This window comes from Anopheles ziemanni, chromosome 2 (assembly GCF_943734765.1).
Source record: "Anopheles ziemanni chromosome 2, idAnoZiCoDA_A2_x.2, whole genome shotgun sequence".
Classification (NCBI taxonomy): Eukaryota; Metazoa; Arthropoda; class Insecta; order Diptera; family Culicidae; genus Anopheles; species Anopheles ziemanni.
In genome coordinates, this window is record NC_080705.1 from 9,762,115 (window position 1) to 9,786,035 (window position 23,921).

Genomic DNA, 23,921 nt, shown 5'->3' on the forward strand with positions numbered 1-23,921 from the left:
TGTGGTTATAAAATTGGAACACGTGGCATTCGATTTCTGACATCGCGATGGGAATGCGTGAGCCGCCTTCGCGCTGAAATTTAATCACTCGTGATATTCAAAAGCTTCTTAGATTGTAAAATACCTTCTTCTCGTCGATTCGACAGGATCATTCGCTCAGTTATACGATAACAACTTCCCTCGCGCAAAGCAAAACAAAAAAGCACCAAACCCCATCTGATAGATTATGCTCATCGCAACCGGATGGCATGGAAATACTTTCGCACGCAGAAGTAAACTAGTTTGCCCAACTCCACCCGGACAAAGCCATCAACGCCCCCCGGGGGGGGGGAGGCGACACATCCAAAAACTTAATAGAGATTATTGTGAACGATTGGGCCGATCGAGCGGGCGTGCGATTGGAAAACAAAACCCCGACGAGCCGACGAGCGAGCGAGAAGAGAAGAGAAGGGTTGTGAAGGGACGGAAAAAACACATTCTAAAAAGCAGAATAGGTAGAAAATCCCCATTCAATTTTCATCCCGTGTTCCTGGAGTGGAAATTCAATTCGGGACACATCACGTTGCGTGGCACCGGTATCGGTTCCCATCATCGGAATCAAATCGGAACGGGTGGTTGAAAGGAAGGTTCGGGGGGATCGTGGGGTTGGTGGGAGGGTTTCGTTTCGCTTTCAAAAGAAACCCTTTCTCCGCAGGAAGCCTGGAGTGCCGAGGAACAGGCAGTGGGCCAACGGTTTGCATAGAAAATAAGGATCCATTGCCATGTTCGCTCGATAATCTCTCGGTTTCGCAACGGGAAAAACGGCTGGAGCAGTGGAGTACGTGTTTGCGTTAAAGGGTTTTCATTGTGTGGAATGTATGGGGAAAGGTGGAGCCTGCCCGCGGGAGGACACTGGAATCCTGATTGCGTGCGTGTGTGTGTGTGCGATATACATCGTCACAGGTTCGTCAGGTGGAGACAGCTAATCTGTATTATGCAGCTTTCGTACACAAATGTGCCCCGAATGTGAGGATATGTTTCCCGGAGGCGGTGTGGTTGCACACTATTTTACTTTGTGTATGCTTATTTTTTTTCTTTCTTGCTTTGCACTGGATGAACTGTGTTGCTTTGTGCCTTTTCCATTCAGCTTTTTTTTTTTTGCCGTGCGCTTACAATGTGCTTAATGGATTTGCAGTGAAAGAGTTTTGTTGATAGCGAAAACATATTGCGTTTGGGTTGATCCTCTGTTGTGGCAGTTGAAGGGGATTTAAACGATTTCGCGATAAACATTATGCTCTTGTCCGTTGAACTCAATAGACAAGATATAGTATAGAACTTTTTTTTTAATTTGTCTGATGCACTCAGATAAGTGAATTGATTAATGATAAAATGTTGACTAGTTCAAAACAAAAACATCAGAATTTTTTCTGTTTTATTTCGCTAAAACATACGATGGATGTTTAGGTTTAAATTATTACAACAAGCTTAAGTGCAAAAGGCATAAAACAAACTTATCTTTTGATTATTGTGCGAGTGTAACAACACCGTGTAAGTACCGAATCAACAGGATGAAACATGGATTTACTTAAATAATATAAATCCTTATATCAAAATTATTTGACGTTAAATGCATGAAAATCTTTTTTGGAAGCATAAAAGTACTAGTAATGGATATTACTGGCCTGCGTAATAATTACGGTGGCATTGAGATATATGTGCTTGCATCGACGAGATAAATGTTCCATTTTTTTCCGTTTGTTCTTGGTGCCGTATGGACATATGGATTTATTACACGCGCCGTGCCCTCCAGCAACCGGCAATCGTGCCCTTGGCCCGGACTTGCCACCGACTTTCAATATAAAAATAAAAAGAAATCTTGCAAGCTCGCCGAAGTTGTGCGCAAGCAGCTTGATTTAGTGGGTAATAGAATCGAAAATGGCGTACGATATCGTCCATTTTTACCGTAGTGCACACACGCGGGCGGCCCTGGGGTCGAGATTATCGGTGAGTCAATTTTAGATGTTGGAAAAGACACTTTTAATGGTCTGTGTGTGTGTGTGTTCTCTTAGTTTTTATTTTGCTTCTTCAAGGCGCTCAACGGCGACCATAAAACATGGACCGTAAAATAAAAAGGAAACCGTTCATACACGCATTTCTAAGACCTTCTACGACGCGCATGGAGATCCGCAGGACTTTGCATCTTCGCATTTCTTCGCTGCTCACCACAAAAAAAGGTTCCTTTTTAGTAGGTTCTTTTTCGTTCACTCTTCTGGTGGTTCTGATGACGAAAGCGGAAGTTCGCCAGTCGGGGTCGATGAAGGCGTAGGACCTGTTTACCTACTGTACTTTTTCAGGTTCTCACACACGGCTCGCAGCTGATTGCATGCACGTTCCCACACTCGTGCACCAGGAACACTTATTGCACCGAGAACTTTGTGCGCGGTACGAGAAGACGTACAAGAAGAGTATGGATGCTTTTTTGTTGAAAAAATCGTTTTTGCCTCGTTTCAAAACTTCAACAAAAGCACATACACTTATTCATCAACATCCCTTCAACTTCACCCGCCCACTCGACGGTAAGAGAGTGCGCGGCCCGGTTGCAGGAGGGTGTAGGGGGGAGCGAGGGCGGGGAGCGAATTATGCTGCAAAAGTGCTCTCAAGTGTTTATTATTCGCCTTTGTCATCGCTCAAATCCCCATAGAGGGTCGCGACTGCCGATTTATGTTCCCGTGCTAGAAAACTTCTCTCGACCACACCATTTTCCGTACCCTCGTGGCACCCCCCTCCCTACTCTCCAGTGCCTTTGGGATTTCGGGCATTGCACAACATAACAACAACGCAAGCCGGGCGCCTCCATCGTAAAGCGCGTTCGCAAAGACGCAAGTAAGAAAGCGAAGGCAAAGCATGAACAGGACAGAAAATATGATCCCTCTACCCTGCACTGGTAAAAGATGGCCATTTCCATAGCGGGGGACTTTTTGCTTTCGCTCGGCAGGTTCTTTCTTTCCCTTTATATCACGGCTTTGCCTGAGTGGGATTTCGTTTGGTTGTGCGGAGCGGGCGCTTTTTAATGGTTGCCACGTTCCGAGCAGTCCAGGTTTCACGGGGGGGGATCGAGAATTCCATAATTTTATTCTTTCTCCAGTAGTGCGACGTTTGCACAAGATTTTTCTTGGGAACAGTTAACTTTCCCCCAAAAGAAAAAAAAAATCTCGTACATCTCTTCTGCGCGCAGCGTTCGGCGAACAAATTGTTGAGTGCCGTTGCGGATCCGAATTGAAATGGGAAAATTGAGTCAACTGCTGACTGCTGCTGGCGGCGGCTGCACTTTGCGTTTATCGTGCAGCAGCTTTGCTTCACCAGCTGTCGTGCATAATAAGTGCATTTATTTAAGGCGGTCTCGAAAAAAGTCATATTTATTGCTGTGATTTATTAAAAGATTTGACAACAAACGGTAGAAATTTGTTCTATTACGAACAGGTTATTTAAAAGAACCAAAACGAAGTAGCAAACAAAGTTTTTAATGTATATATTGTTATATTAAGTCTTTTTAACTTTGTATAAATACTTTGCTCCTTAGAAAATGGGAAGTTAAGGATAGAGTTTTGTTAAAAACTCTACAAAACATGTTATGACAGCAAATCTTAATACATGATAGTAAAACTAAACGAAACTAATTTAAAATTTAAAAAATCTATAAAACTCATCTTAATCTAGCGATGGAAACAAAAGAAGTCTAACAATGTCAGCGCTAATAATATCGTGTGGAAAGATAAAATGATCTATTTATCTTTATAAACTCTCATTGGAGCAAAAAACGACGGTCTTGCTTAAGCTATGGTGATCATTCATTGCAACACTACGTTATTTACGACCATTGGTTTAAATGAATTGGAAATTATTCCCTTGTACGAGCCAAAGGAAGGTTCACTTCTTGTGCCGCTTTTGCGGCGAACCGCTTAATAATACATTTGAAATATTTCCGTCGTTAAATTTCACATTAGATTAAACGCTGAAACGGGTCGCTCAAGAAAGCACGATGCAGTGCAAAACCAAACAACCCCCCCGACCACAACTGTGTACATTGCGAGCGCAACAAATTTGCTTCCAAGTGACGTTAGTGACGGTACATAAAGCAGCAATGAAAAAGTAAAAACCTCAAATACCACTGTGCTCGGTTGTTCCGGGACGAAAGGATCTGTCTCCGGGCATCGGCATCTCGGATGGCATCGGATGAAGTGAAGGCAAAACTAGGAACGTCGCTTCCCCGTCGAGTGGACTGCATGTCATGCCGGAGAGCAAATCATTCGATTCCCTGGCGGGCCACAAGTTTGTCGAGAATTTCCATCTCCAGAGCGCGCGTTCCCGTCCGGAAAAGCCGAGCCGTGTGTTTTAGATCCCAATTTTGCATCGTTTTAGACAAACCTGGGCTTTGGGGATCATTTTTTCACCGTTCCCCAACAATGTTTTGGGGGAGGTTTGATGGATCGTTGATATTGTTCCCGAAACTGCCTGTTATTTTATCTTCTCGGCTGTGAGTGTGTGTGTGGTTTTGTGTCTAGATGCCTGCACTTCGACTAAAATGTCGATATGATACAAAATTGCCCAGCCTGGAAGCGCTAACCATCATCCGCCCTCGGCGGGGAGGGAGGGTGGCCATACATTTTACCGCCGGCAAATGGTGGCAGTAATTTATTTTGACAATTTCCATCACAACGCACCATCGCACTCGTGTGCGTTCCGGAACCGGAAAAGTGGCCACGTACGCCAAAACCGTAAACCGTGTCGTACGCCCGGGCGGAAAGCGTCGGAAGCGGTTCACGTAACGCCCGTAACGCCATACTGCCGTGCTCATCGATGACGGGTGGGGCTCGTGCAGTAAAACCATCCACAGCTTCCCCCCCCCTCTCCCCTCACCGAATGGACTCGACACAGCGACCGGATGTCCGCAACTTCCACCGAAAGTTCGCGCAACTTCAATTTATCACGCACTGGCGGGCGATTTTAATGGCGGAAAATTTTGTCGATTAAACCGCGAAGCCGAGCAGCCGTAACAATGTCGAGTGTTTTCCTCACGGAAGCCCACTGACACACACACACAAGCACCTAGTACGGGTGGGACGTGCTTCAAAGCCAGCCACGGAAGGACACACGGGCCAACGATTCGCGCAAACAGTGTTGTGCGCACGGTTTGCGCAACACGAACCAGTGGCGGGGGTGGGAAAGCCACGTGCGAAGAAAACATGGACAAGGATGCGTTCCACCCCACTTCCCCCTTCCGCCACAAACACGGTAGGCTCCAACGAACTTTCTTATCGCTCCCAATTGCCGGCGGAATTTGTTGTCCGAGGCTCGTGTTTTTGGTGTGCTAACCACTCACTTTCGCGTACCGCTTTCGTGTAGGCTTGCGGAAAAATGACGAGAAAGGATATAAGTGTGTATGCATGTATGTGTGTGTACAAGAAGCATTTTCAAGTGAAGTGATTCCGGTCGAAATTTTGGATGCAATTTCCCTAGAATGGAGGAGAAGGAAAGGCGATTTGGAAGGGAGAATATTGCGGTGATTGTTTTATGCATATGTGTGTTTGTAATGTGCTGTTTTTAGTGGTTTGTTTTTCCCATTTTTTACTCCCTCATCCGGCCTAACGCCGCTATCTTTAGCAAGCCAGCCAAGTGAAAGTTCAGAATTTATGGGCAGTAGTTTCGGTGAGAGGATTAATGCACACATATCCCTACATTGGTTCCGCTTTTTGTAGCTGTACGTTTTCCCTCTTCCCCCGTTTTTCCACCTACAACTGATACCTCGAACATAAAGCATGCGGCTCAAAAACATACCGCTCTGCATTTACCACAACATACAAGGTTGAAGAGGTTACGGCCCCAGCGAAGGTGGATGGAAATTGAACGATGCTTTTCCGTTTTCACTTCGACCGCGTCCATACAAAACCACCGCTGGTGGTTCGATCATCATAGAGGCTTTCAAAAAATCTAATTAATGCAACAATTATGTAATTAAACCGACGCGCATACCGGCCTGGAAACCGCACCGTGGCCGATGATGTAATTAATGAATTTACAATATTTAATTACCGTTTTGTGCCTGGCGCATGACAATCAAGCATCATCGGTCCATTGTTACGGTGCGGCTTCATTGTTGTCGTTGGGCAGAATTTATGGGAATCGGTTACAGGTCGGAATAATAGCAATTGACGTTCTGAATGGAATGTTTGGTAAGCTGTTGAAAAGGCGGATCTTTGAAAATTGATGAAAATGATTGCCTGTCGTGTTGAATCTATGATGTATGAGAGTTTTGTAAATAATATTATTGAACACCATATCCTTTTTGTGGAATACATGATTCAACACAATAAAATAATTGACCGAGAATACAGGTGGTCTTTCAAAAAATTTTAGTTAAATTTATTATGACATAATTTAATGACAAACTAAAAAATTGGTGAATTAACAGACAAAGCAAAATGAAAAAATAAAATCCTTAATTTTGAAAATCAATGCTGGAAAGTATTTAAAAAAAAGTAAAAAACAGTATCAGATTTTAGTAGAGTTTATCGTTCCTTTTTAATCCCCTAAACTTTTACTTTCATAGAAAAAAGGAAATATTTACATACTCCTACCGTACATGTGTGTGCCTCTCCGCGAAATGCCTAAGAAGGTTAGTGTTACGTGCAATCTCTCGAGTACCATCTTTAATTTTGGCTTGCTGTTGTTGGCAAAGCTATTAAAACCCGAACCCAATGGCAAGTCGCTGTACAGAACGACACGAACCGGGTACCGAAACCAGACCGATAGTCCGCAACGACAGACACCCCTCCCCCACCAGGGAGGCGGGGGTGGGAAGGAAAAACAAGGCGCATAAATGTATCGCTTGTATACGCTAATCAATTAGCATTTGTCATGGCCAGATTAGCGGACCAGAGAAGCGAACGGCGGGGAACGGCAGGAAAAGCGGGCTGGTCAGAGTGCGGAAACAAGCTTCCTGATAACGCAACCCCAACCACGAGTATCGAACAGGTGGCGGATCCTGTCGGTGTTGGTGGCCAAAGCAGTAGTCTGGCGATATAAAGTGGCTTCTCGGGGCGGCCTTGCGACTCGCTCGTACGTTCGTCCGATCAACTTTCAGTGGCCGGGTCCGAGGGAGTCTATATTTTAAAGTCAATCCGCGTGTCACAACTCCAACTGGAGGACTAGAACTGGGTCCCGGGAGGGGAGGGCATAAAAACCGGAGTCATCAGGCGGCAACGAACAAACGAGCGCTCTCAAAGTACATATCCTCCCATCGCAATTTCCTCCTCCCCGGGGCGGGACACCGAGACACCGGGAGTTGGAGACACGCCGTATCGACATGCCCCATTCGGATTTCGCCGGCAGGATTAGGCACGTAGTCCAGGGCCAACCGTGTGGACCGGTTTCGCGCCGAAGCGTGCTTCGCTGCTCGTGGCACTCGTGGAAAATTTCGAGCCGATGCGTTGTGAAACAAAGCCGAAACTGTCTCCCGCGAAGGGCTAGGAATGACCATGAGTGAGGAGACGGAAGAGGACTTTCAGTTCATGAATACGCGAGTCAAAGCGACATGTGAAGTGTGCACGCGCCCTTTTCGCGCACGTACGCAATGGAAAATTGTATCATACCTGGGATCGGGGGAGGGGGTAGGATTTCCAGTGGGACATGCTCGTTTTCATCAGGGCCAATATCCACGAGCTCACGTTGGGCGGTGGAAAGGTTAATTCATCATTCAAAATTTAAGAGATTTTGACTTTTTTGTCCTCAGAGTAAGTCAGAGGATTTCTGGAAATTTGGGCTCCATTGATTTTTGATGAGTCCTTAAAGGACTTTCCACACGAATGTTTGCCGAATTAAAGCGCATACATTTACGAAAATCAGGATTAAAAATTCCCTCCCCTCGAAGCAAAATTAAACACATTTTTCCGATGAGAAAAACCAAACTAAATGAAGCGCACAAAAAGGACAATCGGCAAATACAATTATTTACCATTCAACCTCACAATTTGATCCGGATCATGATCCCGACAGGACGCATAATGATGATCCTCACATCCCGCATCTGTTCCTCCAAGTGTAGTCGGCGTAGGTTTGGTTGAGTTGATGAATTTATTGAAATTCCATATCGCATAACACCCGGGACTTGGATGGCGCGAACCTGAACCTGATACTCCCCTGATGTCGCACTGGTATCCCTTGCTCAACCGACCCATTCACGAGTTTTCTCTCCTCCAATCCCAGCTTTAGCCGCGACCGAAAGGATATATCGGAAGGTCCAGAGCGAAAAATAGAATAAAACTAAATAACGTTGACCACAAAAACCATCGTACGGAATGAAATGGTCCCGGTATGTGCTTTCGGGACGCGAGTTAGGTTATAGAGGGGTAAAGGGGGAAGCTTCCGGTCACCTAGCCCGAACCCCTAGCGCTCGGTCAGCCCCGGGAAAGGAGTGCGAGTGGCGGATGTGATTGAAGTTTATTGGCAATTGATTTGAGCTGAAATGGAATTTTCACTCGAATTTCTCTCTACTCTTCGTACGTTCGGGGGGTTCCGTCTTTGTCGTCTTTTTTCCCCCGGATGGCTCTTGCTATTCTTTTTTTACCCGTCCCACCTTAATGGCTTGTCTCGGTAAGGATTGGAGGATCATCCCGATTTGGGTCGGGATGAGCGGGATCTCGTGTGTTTTTTTTTCCTTCCCACTCCGATGAGTCTCGCTTCGTCTGCCAATGTTTGTATTTCCTTTTAGCCAGATTTATTCTACGCTAAGGATTTCCTGCATGCGGAAATTGGAGAGAGAGCAGGGGAGCAGGAAAAAAAAAAGATAATTCCCACCATTCCCACCGGTGGAAAAACACCCCCATTGGCTGAAAAGTGAAGGAAAAACGGAAGCGTCTGGCAAAAATGGACGAGCTTGGAACACATCCAAAACCACCGACAGGACGTACGGCTATAAGGCTTAGTGTATGTAGCGTGACAAGTGATTATGATTGCAAACATCGCCTGACGAAACAGACAACGGGCAAACGGAAACTGTCACTCCAAAATATGTCATCCATTTCGAGCAATGGTTTGGCAGGCACGTGTACTGAATGGGTTTCGGGTGGGGGTTAATGGCACCTCCACCGACCAGAAACCTTCTGGGGGAGAAGCTCAAATGTGTGTGCATGTAATTATAAATTTAATTTAACATTTCCCATATCTTTCCTATTGTTGTCGTTTCCTTGTTTGGTTCGGTTCCCCCAGCCGTCAGGGGAGTTCTAATCCTTGCGAAGGACACGGCAGCAAAAATGGCACCATACTTAGCATAATTGATACATATCCACCTGTGTGTGTGTGTGTGTGTGTGTGTGGTTTTGTCTACCTGCGCACGACGTTTGGCCAAAATGTGCCACCGGCTTGGTTAGTGAGTCATAATAACAGTATTCACCACTTTCGCTGGCGGTTTGCCTCACCCCACCGGGGAAGAGCACGCACTTTTCCGTACTTTTTACCATCCCCACATAAAAGCCCAACTTCAACCATTACCTCGAGGCGCCTTCGAGAAATATGTGTACTTCAAATTAATTATCCAATAAACTTCGCTCACGCCACGTCTGTTTCACGGTCTCGGTGTGCGTCCTATTTATTTTATTGTAGCAACCGGAAGCTGTGGAGGGGAGGGGGTGGGGGCACAAGGTAGTCACCCGTCGAGTTGATAAACTTTGACAATGATGGCCCCGCGGGTGGAAGGAGAGCCGCACCGAAGAAGAAAAGATTTTCCTCCTCCGAAGAAAAGAAAAAAACGGGTACGGTGACGGTGAAACGTGTTTGATACGCGAAAGTGGATTAAACTTCGAAGCAACTCTGGGAGAAAAATTAAATAAAATGTAAAGAGAAAAGCCCCGGAGGACCTGCATTTATCATCTGGGTCGCGCGGCAATGATGTAACAGCCGCCAGGCCGGGGAGTCAGTTTTATCTGTTTCTTAACGTTCTAACCAGTTCAAACAGATGAAATAAGGCACCCCCCAACCGGGGAGGGGGTGGGGTGGTTCCGCTCGGTGCATCGCATATCCGCCGGCGCCCAAACCTCAAGGCAGCCAGGCAGGGCAACAAGTCCACAAATGGTGGCCTGGTAGAGCCGAAAACAAGGCAAAACAAAACAAGTTCACTGGAAAACCGGGAATGGAAGGAAGGAAAACAGACACACAGTTTTGGTTTTCTTGCGCTCCTTCGTCTGGCGGGTGGGTGGTTTGGGGAGGGTGGGGTTCCTTGCTTCGGGTGGATCTTGATAACACGCGCGCGGAAGGTAAGATGCCCACGTGGTACTCCCCAAAGGGGTGGGTGGATCCATTTCCAGCCGTTTTTCTCGTGCTACCCGGCACTCCCCCTGCGTTTCACCTGGAGCCAAGCCGAAAAAAAACGAGGCAACTTGTTCTTTGCGACTCGGAAATGGTTAAATCGGAAAGGGTTACACGACGCGGGACGACACGACCATTTTTCTTTCCTTCGCCCGCTCTTATCGCCCACGAATGCGTATTTACGCACTAAAATGTGCGCGGCCTTTAAGATAAAAACCGTGTCCACGACATTCCATTGCGAGGATGATGACGATGACGATGACGGTGATAATAATACGGCTGACGATAATGATAATTGAAGACACTCGAGGCACGCATGGATGGACAGCTTCACGAGCCGTAATCCCACCGGTTATCGGTTGAAAGGGGTGCCCTGCAAAGCTCGTTGGCGTTGGCGGGAGAACCAATTGCAGTCCTTGGCGCACTTCGAATGTTGTCTTTTTTTTCCGCGCTCACTTTACTGCATCCATCCGGGAATGCTTCCGTGCAGCAGGTGACAAAATGAATGACCATTTACATTTATTTTCCATCCGGTTTTTTTTTCTTCACATCCACTCAGCACGCAATCTCTTTTTCACTTCATATTTTTCCATGCGTCACTTGATCACCAAAGCACCAGGATATTCACAACCGTCGAATCGAATTGTCATCCCACGTTTTCTCGGTTTCGGGAGTTAAATGAGAAAATTGTACACTCAAACTTCTCGACCCGCTTGCAAATACACCACCGGCGTTTTCCCTTTTTCCCGGATAATAATACAACACAAACACAGCACGGACACGAACTGCCCTTGCCCTTGTGCTCGGTGCGGGAGGAAAAGCTGGGAAAATCCCGCGCGATCGTCCCGTTTCCCTTTCGGTTACCGAAACGTCGATGGCCGACAGTGACGACGCTGTTCGAGTGTCGAATTGTGATGCGTTTTGTCGTTGTTTCCTTGCTTCGAAAACCCTCCGGCGGAAGCGAGCGAGCGAACCGACCAGTCGCTAGATCCGAGCGTGACTGGAAGCGCCCGGTGACCGCCTGGTGCTTGATGGCGGCGTCTGCTGGATCGTCCGACCCCTTGGGTGTCGAGAAGGTGCACGAACACGAACCAAGGCGTTCACTTTGCGCTCCGTTCGTGGGTTCGTTGGTTCATTTCGGTCGTTCGTTGATTTGAATTCACAACACGCCGCATTTTATTTACTCTTCTCCCGCACAGAGAAACTAACTTCGAGCCGCCATTCGAGCACGAGGAGAAGATCTTTCCACCGTCTCCTCGCTCCTTCGCTTGTTGGATGATGATGGTTGCTTTTTATGAACTCGGGGCCAGTGTTGTGGCGCCAACCGCTCGGTTTCATCTCAAAACATCCGTTCGACGCGCGAAGTGTGGGATGAACGCGTGTGCACTAGCGGACGAAGCGGTTCCGAACCCAATTCGAGCAGTTCAGCGTAGTGAATTCGTGTGCTTTCTCCGCAGGAGATCGAGCTTATTCGAGTATTTTACTCGGCGGAGAGCGAACGGGTTATCCTTCGGGTTGGTAGTATCCCTCGTCGTGCCATCCTTTCTGACAGCCACTTTTAGCTGTTACACCTGTACGCCCGTTTGTGCGGGGCGTTTTGTTATCGAGAGAATGTCGTATTTGTGACACTATAACCTTTTTGCAAGTGTTGCTTGGGTTTCTTGTTCTCTGCACAGTTCGATGGAAGCGCATGGTGGTTTGACTCGGAGCAAACATCGTGGACCTTTTCCATTTGTTTGTCAGCGGGAAAACCACCGCTTGTTGATGCGGTGTTTGAAATGGATCATTTAAAAAACCTTCTAACATAATCCCTTTACAAGTTGATCAACATTTGAAAGTTATTAAACATTGTTTCATTCTTGTAAAAAAAAAATGTACCATGTACAAGCTCGTTTTAGAACGTGTTCTTGATAGCAATGTCACAAACAATGCATACTACTAAAATGAAAATTTCACTTTTCCCCCCAAAAACAGAGCGCAAAAAATCTCAACCACTGATTGATATGCTTCAGTTGACCGGTCCGCAAACTCGTTGCCCACACCGTAAATTTCCCTCGTCACAAGCTGCCCTTTCCAGCGCTCCCCTCCTACCTTGCCCCCCTTCCTCCTTTCTACACATGCCACCGAAAGTGCAGAAGTTATGAATTTTCTTTATACCTCGCCTCCAGCAGGACCGGCCGGAATCGGTCGGTTTTTCCCACATCCATCATCGCCAGCATCGCCGCCATTCGGACGTGATGGAGGGCAACCGGCATGATTGAGCGGGAAATCTTTTCTTTCTTTGCCGTCGAGTTTACACTGTCTTCGTGCGCTTTCGTGTTTTGGCTTTGTTTGCAAAGAATCGGTACGTGAGCAAACTGGGCGATGGGTGTTTTTACTTATTTTCTGTTGCCTTTTGAACACTGCAAAATCAAAACCGGTTCTTAGCGGGGCCAGACTGGGGAAAAAAAAGACGTCGCATTTGTGCGTTGGTGATAGGATGCTTGAAGGACGAAGAAACACTGTTGTCTACATTCATTCTACGAGATTCATTTGGAACGGCGAGGGTTTCCCAATAAAACATTTCTTTGGAAAATCATCTTTGTTAGCTCCGCAATTCATGGATGATGTTTTCGCGTGAACAACCCTCGTGATATTGATGATTCTACAAAAGGATCTTTCCATAATAAAGCTCCCCCCCGTACAGTTCTACTGAGTGGCACAAACCCGTACCCTGGCTTCAAAAGCTTCAGATTTAATAATAATTCGTTTATTTATTCACCAGAGTTTACCGTTGGCACCTTTCGCAGGAAGCAATAGGCAAACACATCGACCGATGTATAAACGTACAACCGTATCTGCGGTGGGGATGTTTTAGTCAGGCTTCAACAGCAGACAACCCTGAAGCATTTGCTGCTCCCGGCCGGAGCCGGCCGATGGTTGATGCTATCCGAGCAAATAAATAAACTAATCAATCAAGATAGCAAATACCGCATCGACGGGGTTATTCTGACTCGGCTCGTACAACACCCTAGACGAGGGTGCCGCCCCGGGTGCTGGGGAGGTTAAAGGTCTCGGCTGGGTGCTAGCCATTTTCCGGAAATTGCGTCACTGAAAAGGATCTCCCAGAGTGGCCGAATCGGTAGCAAACGGCAAACGCCGCACGTCACCAACGATGAACCGATGCCGGTGGATGGCGGTATCAGAATTTAAATAAATATCATTACGATTATAGCCATCGTCGTTCGGTGTCGTCGTCGACATTGGGTGCATCCGACCCGCGTTTAATGCGTGGTTTTAGCCGGCTAAACATTAACTCTTGATTAATGCGAGAGCTCGTGCTGCAAACAAGCGACCATCGATAGGGAATGGCGTTGCGATGCAAATGCACTGTGTGTGTGTGTGTGTGTGTGTATCTGTATGTTGTGGTAATGACATTTTATTGAGCATATCAAAAAGCCATTGGGATGAATAGTTGCTTGTTGTTACTCACTAGCAGACTCTTCAAGCTACCAAATGGTTTGATTAGTAATCAATTTTAAATGAATGATTAGATACATTCCCTGTACGTTCTATCAAGTAATTAGTCATTAACCGAGTATGTCCCGTTCCCCGAGTATGTAAGCACTATTTTGGTAGATTGATTCATTGCATGTTTCACTTTGAAGTTTTGGTAAGAGTATTTGAAGCAAAATACACAGATTAAACGTAATTAAAAGAACGCAAGAGGTTTTTAGGAAAACAAACAGAGAGTATACAATTAACGAAAAAAGAACCTTAGAACATTATAATGCTTCATGATTTGGAATAATATTATTTTTAATACTATAACCAACGAGCTACAACAGTATCTAACATTTAAATCCTGGTGTCTACAAGCAAGAAAAACTGTAGATAAATTAGAATGCAAAAATGAAAAAAAGGATCTTCTATTCCGCCAGTGCAACGGGAAACAATAAATGAAAGATCTTTCAAGCTCAATGTGAGTTGAAAATGATGGCCATAAGCCAGTATACCGCCGGAGTATCGTTTGAATTCAATTTGCAAAACAATAACCGTAGGTTTCCTTCATCAAATCAATTCCGCTCCATCAGACCTTTCCTGCAACAATCAGTGATTATGTTTCAATGCTCGCCCGGATTGGATCACTTCCTTGCGCTCGAAAAGCACATCACAGGCATACCGCAGTGCAGCAACGATAGGGAATAGAGTTTCCGCTGGAAACGCGATAGAACCAGCGAAGCCAGCGAAACCAATTCACGCTCGACTCAAGTTTAAGCGCGGAATTCTATTAATTTCCTCCCGAGCATACCAAACGTATCGTATAAATGGCTCATTAAAATCAAGGTTTCCTACCCTTCGCCACCTCGTGCTTTCTCTTTCACGGTGTTTTAACTCGCACCCTCCCAACCAATCGATTGCGCGGGACGCAAAACGGATGACGGAAGCAGGGGAACACTGATGATCGGTTCGATCAGTTCGCTTGATGGATCCAAATTATGATTGCCTCTTCTTCGACCTCCAACCAGCGCACCTCCCCCATATAACGTCATCCACGAGCATGATCTATTTTTCGCCGCTCAAGTTCAAGAGAGCCAGAGTCAACTTCCACGTGCTTGGTGCAAGGTGTGGTGCGAAGAAAGGACACCCATGCCCTCGCGCCACTGCCCTTGTGCAGTGATGTTTACGGCCTGGCATCCATCGTCGGTGGAGGCGGAAGATGCTTCGATGTGACCTTCCGGCAACACCACCAACATGTTGGCGAGCGCACGGCAATGGAAGGTCTGACGAACAACGGGAACGGCACTCATAATTTTCCCATCCGTAGCCATCTGGATCCCGCTCGCCAGCAGCATGGCGGACGCGTTGGAATTACGGGGCGCTTCAATTGGCCCCCCGATCGGCTTTGCATAAACATTACCATTGAACTTGAACGCGCGTTTCGTTTACACAAACACTCACCGGCGGGTTTATGGGCCCAGGACGCGCCAGGCGGGGCGGAAAGACAACATACATAAACAATACATGTCCCTACGTCAAAATTCACCCTCCTCCTTCCCCATGGCAATACAAAGCCCCGATGCGAAAAGGCACTTCCGCGTCGGCCAAAAACCCTGCGGGAGTCCCATTCCATTCCCAACGGGCGCCAGAGTTCAATCGCGCGCTTTTTCGGAGTAGGAGATAATTTATGTACATGTGCTAAATTACAACTCTCCATGACGATGATGATTTCTCGCCCCCTTTGATCTCACGCATGTCACCCCGGGTTTCGTTATTTGTTTAGCATTACTATTCATTCGACGAGCGCGCCACGGCATTCATCATCAACATCATCATCGAACGGTTCGCTGCGAAAGGTGAAATAACTGATTCGGCAATATTAAATTTTGACGCCAACCAACCAACCAACGGGGTGTCGTTGTCGGGGAAAGGGGAACGGCGCGAAATAGGCAAACGGTACTCGGGGCGGGGAGAAAAGGTATTTACAGCACAATTTTATTTTCAAACCGATCCATTGAACCGCTACATGGAATGCGAGATTGGCTGCGAGTTTACAAGCCGGTCCGTTTTTTTTTTTTGGAGGTAGACAACAATCGTTCTGGGGAAGGAAAAATGGTGTTCCTATTACACGCGAGCGAGAGAGGTGCCCTTCACCAGAATCCGAACGGGAAAACTGATGTGTTTTGTTTTTCGTTTTTAATTTGCATATCATTTTTAGCGCGAGAATAATGAGAATTAATTTATGGATATCAACGTAATTGCTTTGCAGATTAACATAATTAATTATTTTAAACCTAAACATATTTTCTATTCTAATGATGATTTACGGTTTCGGAACGGTTAAGCAGTTTACCACATCGTTGCATTTATTTGCGATGGGAGTTTTACGATCGGTATTGATCTTCAGGCACATTGAACATTTATTACTCAAACCGAATTCCCAACGAATGGGACCTGAATTTCATGTCCGCAACTGATTAAGTCGTCAAAATGCCACTCGTGACCCCGGCGTTGCGTTATATTATGAAATATCCCATGCCGAACATACATCACTCGCGTAAGGAAATGCGTTGTAACACGTGTGAACACCGGAACCACGAACAACCTAACCGTAAGTCCTGGGGGGGGGGGCACACTTTAGGGCTTGTCGGAAAAGTGTAAAACATCCATTTGCAAAACAAAAACATATAAACGCTCACTCACAACGCCCCGATCGGCACGGGGTAAATTGAGCCAGTGGTGCTCGTGGCTTCATCTCGCTTCATTTGGGGGATCGTAAAATGATTCGCATTAAATTAAATTTCTAAATTATAAATAGTCCGCCCAAGCGTCCGCCCGGTGTTCCGCCCACAAAACTCGACCGATGCGCTAAGAGGTGCGTTTTGCCCTCTACGTTTTTCCTAGCTCGCGTGAGATGGAAGTTTTATTTATTTTGCCTAAATTCGTAGACACCCGCCTGCTGGGAGGGGGAGTGTGTGGTGGTGGGTGTGTGAGCCGACTGTCGATGGCTTCCTTCGGATGGACGACTGATGGAAGGAGCGTTTAAGAAGAAATGCGCGATGAGCAACAAGAAAACGAAGCAGAAAGCAACGAAAGTGCTAAACTAAACCAAAAGTCAAGAACTCGCGATTTGATGCGTGCTACGCGCATTCCCATGCGTTCCGACGCGTTTGCTGTTTTAAATCATTCGCTAATCATTTCCTCGACCGTTCCTTCCCCGGCAAACACTCCCGGCATGCTGACGGATTGCCAACAAAAAAAAAAGATGAAACCAACACATGATTCACTAAACTATGGACGCTGCAACGTGATCGCCGGTCGTCATTGGACATTTTATGTGCTCGCTAGAAATTCCTGCACTTAAGCGCTAATTCGGGTAGAGCGTGCCTTTTTTTGGGTTTTGTTTGCTTGTTAGCCATTGAGATTGTTATTCTTACTTCTTCGCTTTGGTTTTGGTTTTGGGGAAATAGTTCCGTCATGAAACAATCAGTGCCATTGCTCTGAAGTGGTATGGAGCGGGATCTGTTCTTCTGCTCCGATGGGCTGGGCTGACGAAAGTCATATTTTTATCCGTCGACTAAGAGATCCGTAGATCGTCGAAATTTATTTCTCAATATTTCTTAATAGTCGATAGTGAGCAATGAAGCAAATTCAATCATGACTCATAGATTTACTTTTTTTCTCAGAGACTCTCTTGATGTGTATAATATAAATATGAACTTCATAACATTAGGTTTGATACAAATTTGGGCCCAGGTTTAACATACGATCGGTGATTCAAATTAAATTTTTAACTAAAAGAGGTTTTCACTTATTAAATTTGACTCACTAACATTGACAGCAGATAATCAACATGACATTTAAAAAGCATGTTACTTCAATTAATTCTCTTCAAAGAAGTTCCCACACAGCAATGATTTATGATAAGCGTTAGAATTTTTCAATTAGCATCCTACGCAGCTCATAAACTGTCTAAATGACAGCAATGTTTGACGGTCCCGCGCGCCAGGTGCAAATGTTTCACATGACGATTTATGCCAATCGATCGCGTTTCTTAATTTGCATTAAACCCCCATTCCCAGGAGCTCACGTTTGGGGCATGATTTTCGTCACTCTTCTACCGTGCGGCCAAAAGTGTTTTGTGTTTTACCAGCACAAAACCTACGTTCAAAGGGGAAAATGCTGGCGCCGGCATGAAACGGAGTTAAGAAAGATTAGCAGAAGCATGGCATTGTGAGAAGGGGTGTAGTCCGTCACGGGTTCCATTAATACAGTCGCCGCCGGTGTTCGGCACATAAATATGTTTATTGAAGTTCTTTACCCTTTACCGATCGATGGCGTAATACTTCCTTCCCCGGAATCATGCACTGTTTAACTCTCGTGGCTGTTAAAATATTCAAACCTTTTACGAGTTAAAGTTGAGAATTCATTTTAGGCACTAGGAGATAAACTCCTTTCCCGAACTCTAGTTTTGATCCTCACCTGATGTTGTTTGTTTCGGTTCCGCTCTTAGGGTCTTAGATCAAGCGATCATCATCATCAAAATGAAATAAAGTACCACAAATTAGGAAACCAACGAAAGGCGTCAGCATAAACAATCTATTAGGGTTTTCCGTAACTCAGCTGAAAGCGATACAATCCGCTCCATTCATGCGGGACCGTATATATGACGTGTAAATCAACACGCTAACTGGAGGCACACCAAGAATCGATCAATTGGCCACACGGGCATCCGATCGGACCACGGATCGATCCAACGCCAACAGCATATATATATTTTTCGAAGGTCGCGCATGTTAATAATTCCATCGTCGACGACGAATCAATCTGGCCAGCAGCCGGTTCGTTCGGTGATGGGTTAGTTTTACGAGCGGCATGACTTTTCGTCGCCCAGATGAAGCGATCAAACGGCACATTTGCGACGAGTCGGAGTTCAGAGAAAGGCTATCGGTGGCGCATTATCTTAAGACGCAGACGCAGTGGAGGATTGGAGGCGCCATTCATAAAAAAAAAGTCGCTTTGATCGCTTTTAGTCGTAACGCGAAGTTGGCCATGGAATTATTTTACGACAACAATACGGGGCAAGAGAAAGAGCAGAACTTGCGCGGTTTTGCCTATCGATCGAGCCAGTTATGAGCAAAAAATGTTACCACATTGGTTTTAAAACTGGGCGTGAGGAATGTGTAAACATCAATTAACATATTTAGAACAGAAATCGCTAAGGCGATCAGCATTGTAACGCAAAAATCGTTCGAAAGATTGAGAGTTTTAGACAAACCAAAAGAAACCACTTGTAAACATTTTAAAAGATAAATTTAGATGTTTAGAGGTGTAGAATTCTAAAATCTTATAAAATCTTTCGTGAAACTACGTAATAAAAATGAAAATAAAACTTAAATTCATCTGTTCAAAATTCCTTCCCTCAAATAACACGCGTTACAATTTCGGAAATTGCATAATATCACATTTTTTGTTTTTCGCCAATAGCGTGGACAATGGGAAATGGTCCCATATGGAACAGCAACGTTTTGTTCAAAATTTACAACCTTTAAACGCCACAAACAAACCCGGACACATCAATTACCGGCTCGCGTTCCATATTGGTGCCAATTTTGCACTCCACTAAACAGGTTCCAATTGTTCACGCTTGAGTTATCGCGTGTTTCGCATAATGCACGCGCATTAAAGTACTTTAACGCAACACCCTCAGGGGGGAAGCATATTTCCATGCGTGGGTGAAAAGTGATCCCGCAGACTGGGAGACTGGCTTTCGGGGAGAAAAGAATCCTTTTCTCCGATAATGTCGATCGCACGCAACCGATAACGTAACAGCCGGCCGTGCCAAGGGTTCGTTTTCGGGAAAATGGTTTTCATTTGCAACAAATTACTCATAATGATGAGCATCATCAATCACGGCACGCGATAAGATCGAACAACAAGCGGCGCAAAGCCGTCGCGAAGCGCCTTGCCGTGCGGACGTGAGCGGCAAGTGAATCCAACCGGTGTTCGGCCGACGCCGGAGGAACCGGATTTCGGCCAACATCTCTGCGGTGCAAAGATGGGCCGGGTATTTCCTCGTTCTGGCCAATTTTCCCAACAGTGTGCTGGGGCCACGCTACGTGCTCTATTAATTTTACACTTCCACCAGCATGGCCCGAGTCGATTGACAGCCGAACATCAGCTCGTCGTGAGCGTGAATAAACAATCGGCCGTTGTACAAATAAACGAAGGGAACGAATTTAATTTCAACGCCACTGAACACGTCTAGACGCGTGTTGCTGCGGCACGCAGTTAATGGAATGATGTTCTTGCGCAAGCTCATGTGAGCAACATTATTCCACGCCATGTTGAAGACTCAGTCTACAGAACATAATGAGCTTGCGCTAGGCACCGGCAGAGCTCGCTAGTGTAGCGATCGAGCTTTTTATGCTCGATCATCGATGATCTATGCGGCAGCTGGAAAGTTAATCCACATCCATGTTGCGCTTTCGTCTCTACCTTTACTACGTTTTGTTTCTATGTGAAAAATCGAAAAGTCAGACGTGAAATAGAAAAGAAATTATGTAGTCAAGTCATAAATCTATCTTTTCATTTGTGAGCAAAAATGCTGACGAGTTTAATTGTTCAAACTGATTGTATGTAAACTAACCGAAATCTATAATTATTTGTGGAGAATTATGTTTTTACAATCCAAAATACAATACGTTTGAAAGAAGCATCAAACCTTCAAATATTGTAGAACAAAGAACATTCCTTCGGTTGAACCAGGTCGTAAAGGTAAGTCACGCAAACGGTGAGTAGTAAAAATTTGTTCGGACGGATAACGATTTCTTTGTAACACGAAGCGACAAAGGCAATATAAGTTGCTTCTATAATTAAGGATATGCTCGTTAAAATGTTCTGCATAAATATGGCGAAAACTGTGATTGTCGGTGAAGTTTATGATTTATGACTTCTCGTTAGACAGCATTTCATTGTATTGAAGATTAATTTGTTCCAGTCGTAAAACCTAACAAACTAAATAATAAATCTTAATGAATTGATTGGCATCACCAATATTAAACTGTGAATCGACAACAATGTTCAGGTTAGAAATAAATGAGCCAGTAACGTTCACTCACCTTACACACACCCTCGACGCATATCCCTCGGCCAACGGTCGACTCGTTGTTTCGGAAGTACTCCGTCGGTTTGATGCAAGGCGTTCCGTCGACGACAGTTTTATTCAGTGTCGCAAAATAACGCATTCCGATCGGCTTACAGTTCAGTTCGCACTCGGCATCCTCTGCGAATAAATGTGGACAAATGGAAAGGCGTTACTACAATGACACATAACCATACATTTCCACTTGGATGTCGATTTGCAATACCTTTCACAAACGCTTCCCATATGTAACGTTTATCCTGGAACGTTTGGTTATTGAAACGGGCACACTGCTGCTCACGGAAGTCTCCGTCGGTTGTTGGGCAATCCTGAAAATATACCAACAATTTACAGTATTTCGTTCTACACAAATTCAAAATAAAGCGGTTTTACGTGAACAATTTACCTGTTCGTTGCAAAGGTGAAAGCGCTTGATGATTCCAATACACTCATGGCTCTCGACGCCCGGTTTCGTACTCTTTTTTCCATTTATGTACCTAGAACATATTGAAACAAAAGTTTTAGAGGTTTGAAACAAAGCAAAAATTGTTCACAAAATAATATTTCATTTTGTATCCTATTGAAACCGACTATCATCTGGCCTGAACAATTTTTAATGATTCCCCGAAGGTTTATAGAAAGCGATGATACGAGATTATCAGTAGTCGCTAACAAATGTGCCAGATAAAACAATGCATCATTTAGCTACGATTCACTTGAAATCGAATTGTAATTACACCCGCCTTTGTAATCGATTCACTACCGACCCGTCGTTTGTTTAATTATTCCATAGAATCGCCAGCTGGCAAATGACCAGCTTTTGTCCTACAAGTGGACCTGTTTGCCGTAGGCAGGATAAACATTTCAATTCCCATTACAAACTGATCAACCGGTTGCCGCGGGGGTTGTAATATGTTCAATACATCTATATTACTACAAACACCATTCAATTGAATGCTGATAATTGCTTTTTCCCGAAACGCGCCTCGTAATTATCCGGTACTTGGAAGCCCTCATTGGAGCCCATCAGATCCACATCTCATCTGAAGACGAATAGGTTCCATTAGGTCACCCTTCCGTCGCGTTTCGATCCCGGTCAATTGAACGAAGCGGACTTCTCCACGGGTCCCTACGCACGACACGTTTTTGGGCCCGGAAAAGGCATCAATCAAGGTCTTGTCAGATTGTTTCTAAAACTATCCGCCCGGTCCAGGCGAGGCTGCTCATCTAGGCCGCTTGATAACCTCGAAAAGACGTTCACTCGCTCGCGGTCCGAAATAAAGAAGCCAAAACAAACGCCCGGCCCGTGTCGGTGGGGACGAAATTGAATTATTTAATCATTTACATGCAGCCACAACACAATGCCGACACTATCCCCCCCATCGTGCTCGCGCATGGCAGTGAAAAAGGCGAGCTCCATTTCTGGTTAATTCAAATGTCGTCCTCCATTGCGCACCGCGGTGGAAAAGTCGAATGAAAACTGACAGCTCGAACAATTCGGCGCGGTGGGTTTCGCTGAAGCGGAACGATCCCGGTCGCCGGTTAGAGTAGTGTTAATCAGCGTGCATGGTGGATCCTCGGAGGATCGGAATGGTGGTGGATCCTCACGACGATGGCTTCATCCGTGCCGCGCGGTGTTGAGCGATTGTGACGGCGAGATTCACCGAGATGAACCCGTCGGATTCCTTTCAGCTGACGGTGATGGGATGGTTCCCGGAACGAGTTGATAAGTACAATCTCATTTCCCACCGTTCAACGCCACTTCGCGATCCTGCGCGGTACCAGATTCTTAATCTCCTGGTTCAATCCGAGAAGCGGTGCCATATCTTCCATGCCACAGTGGGGCAGAGGGTGGATAAATCCATACTCAAAACAGAGTCTATTAAGAATAGATAATTTGAGTTTCATTTCATGTTCGCTAGAAACGTTATTAAACATGTGAAATAGTACCTTTAAAATGCAACTTGATAGACGCTTACATGTTACAAGAAGTAGTCCAAATACCAAAATTGATAAACAACGCAATTACTCCAAATTGTTACAGTATTTAACAAAACGTCCATTCCCATCATTAGTGTAAACCCGACCCACTGTGCGCAACCGAACCAATATTACGAGCATTTTCGGGAATCTCGCACAATACCTTTCGCACCTTTCGGGACCAGTTGCGACGGAATGCATAATCAACGACTCACGCCCGGTTCCGACACGTCTCGGTGGCCAGCTCGCTGGACGGATTCGCTGCGTGTCAGTTACAACCGTACTTGACAGGATTGCCGCCGGCGCTTTTCGGTGTAGAGGGTGGAGCTCGAGTGGAGTCGGCTGTTTGGTGGGAATTTCGGTGCCAAAGTGTGGGAGAAAAGCATCCCGTGAATGGTGCGTCGAATGTTGGTGGAAACTGCAGGATTGAATGAGTTGTTTCCATATCGGAACTTGCGTCGGATACAAATGGCCTTCTGGTGCAAATTCAGACAAAATATAGAACCCAGGCATGGTGGGAGCTTTTAAATTCCTTAAATTCCCATGTTCAACGCCGTGGATCGATTGTACAATATCAATTTGATTAAGTGTTGTTTTGAGGATATCCAAGACTATCATGTTGAAACGAATTCACCGGAGTAATTGCAAAACTACTTTATGCTCAGCACATGTCTCTCTCGTTTTATGTAACTTCTTAACAGCTGCTCGACTTTTACGACCCTTAATGCAGATTGTTTATCTCAGCCTTGAGTCATGATTTGTTTCATAAGCAATAATCCTACACTCGTGTGAACAAAGTCTTACCTCGGCTTTCTGATGTGCTCGACATGTTTTAATAGTTTGGATGGAACGAAAGAAGAGCAGAAATCTCCATAAAAATCGATTTCAAAGTTTGAGGTTTCAAGATTGTTCAAGGAGACCAACTTCGAACCACCAGAAGACCACGTTGTCAGAAGGCTTACCACCAGAACCAACGGAC

General features: G+C 45.4%; 1 protein-coding gene across 1 annotated transcript in view; it reads right to left on the reverse strand.

Moving 5' to 3' along the window:
* LOC131280959 (thrombospondin type-1 domain-containing protein 4) overlaps nt 1-23,921 on the reverse strand; it is a gene marked incomplete at its 5' end in the record, with an annotated part of 75,840 nt that overhangs the window by 25,592 nt on the left and 26,327 nt on the right. Inside the window, 3 exons of the mRNA XM_058310208.1 lie at nt 20,940-21,103; nt 21,189-21,291; nt 21,369-21,459. Coding sequence (XP_058166191.1) covers nt 20,940-21,103; nt 21,189-21,291; nt 21,369-21,459 — 358 coding nt within the window. The remainder of the gene's footprint in view (nt 1-20,939; nt 21,104-21,188; nt 21,292-21,368; nt 21,460-23,921) is intronic.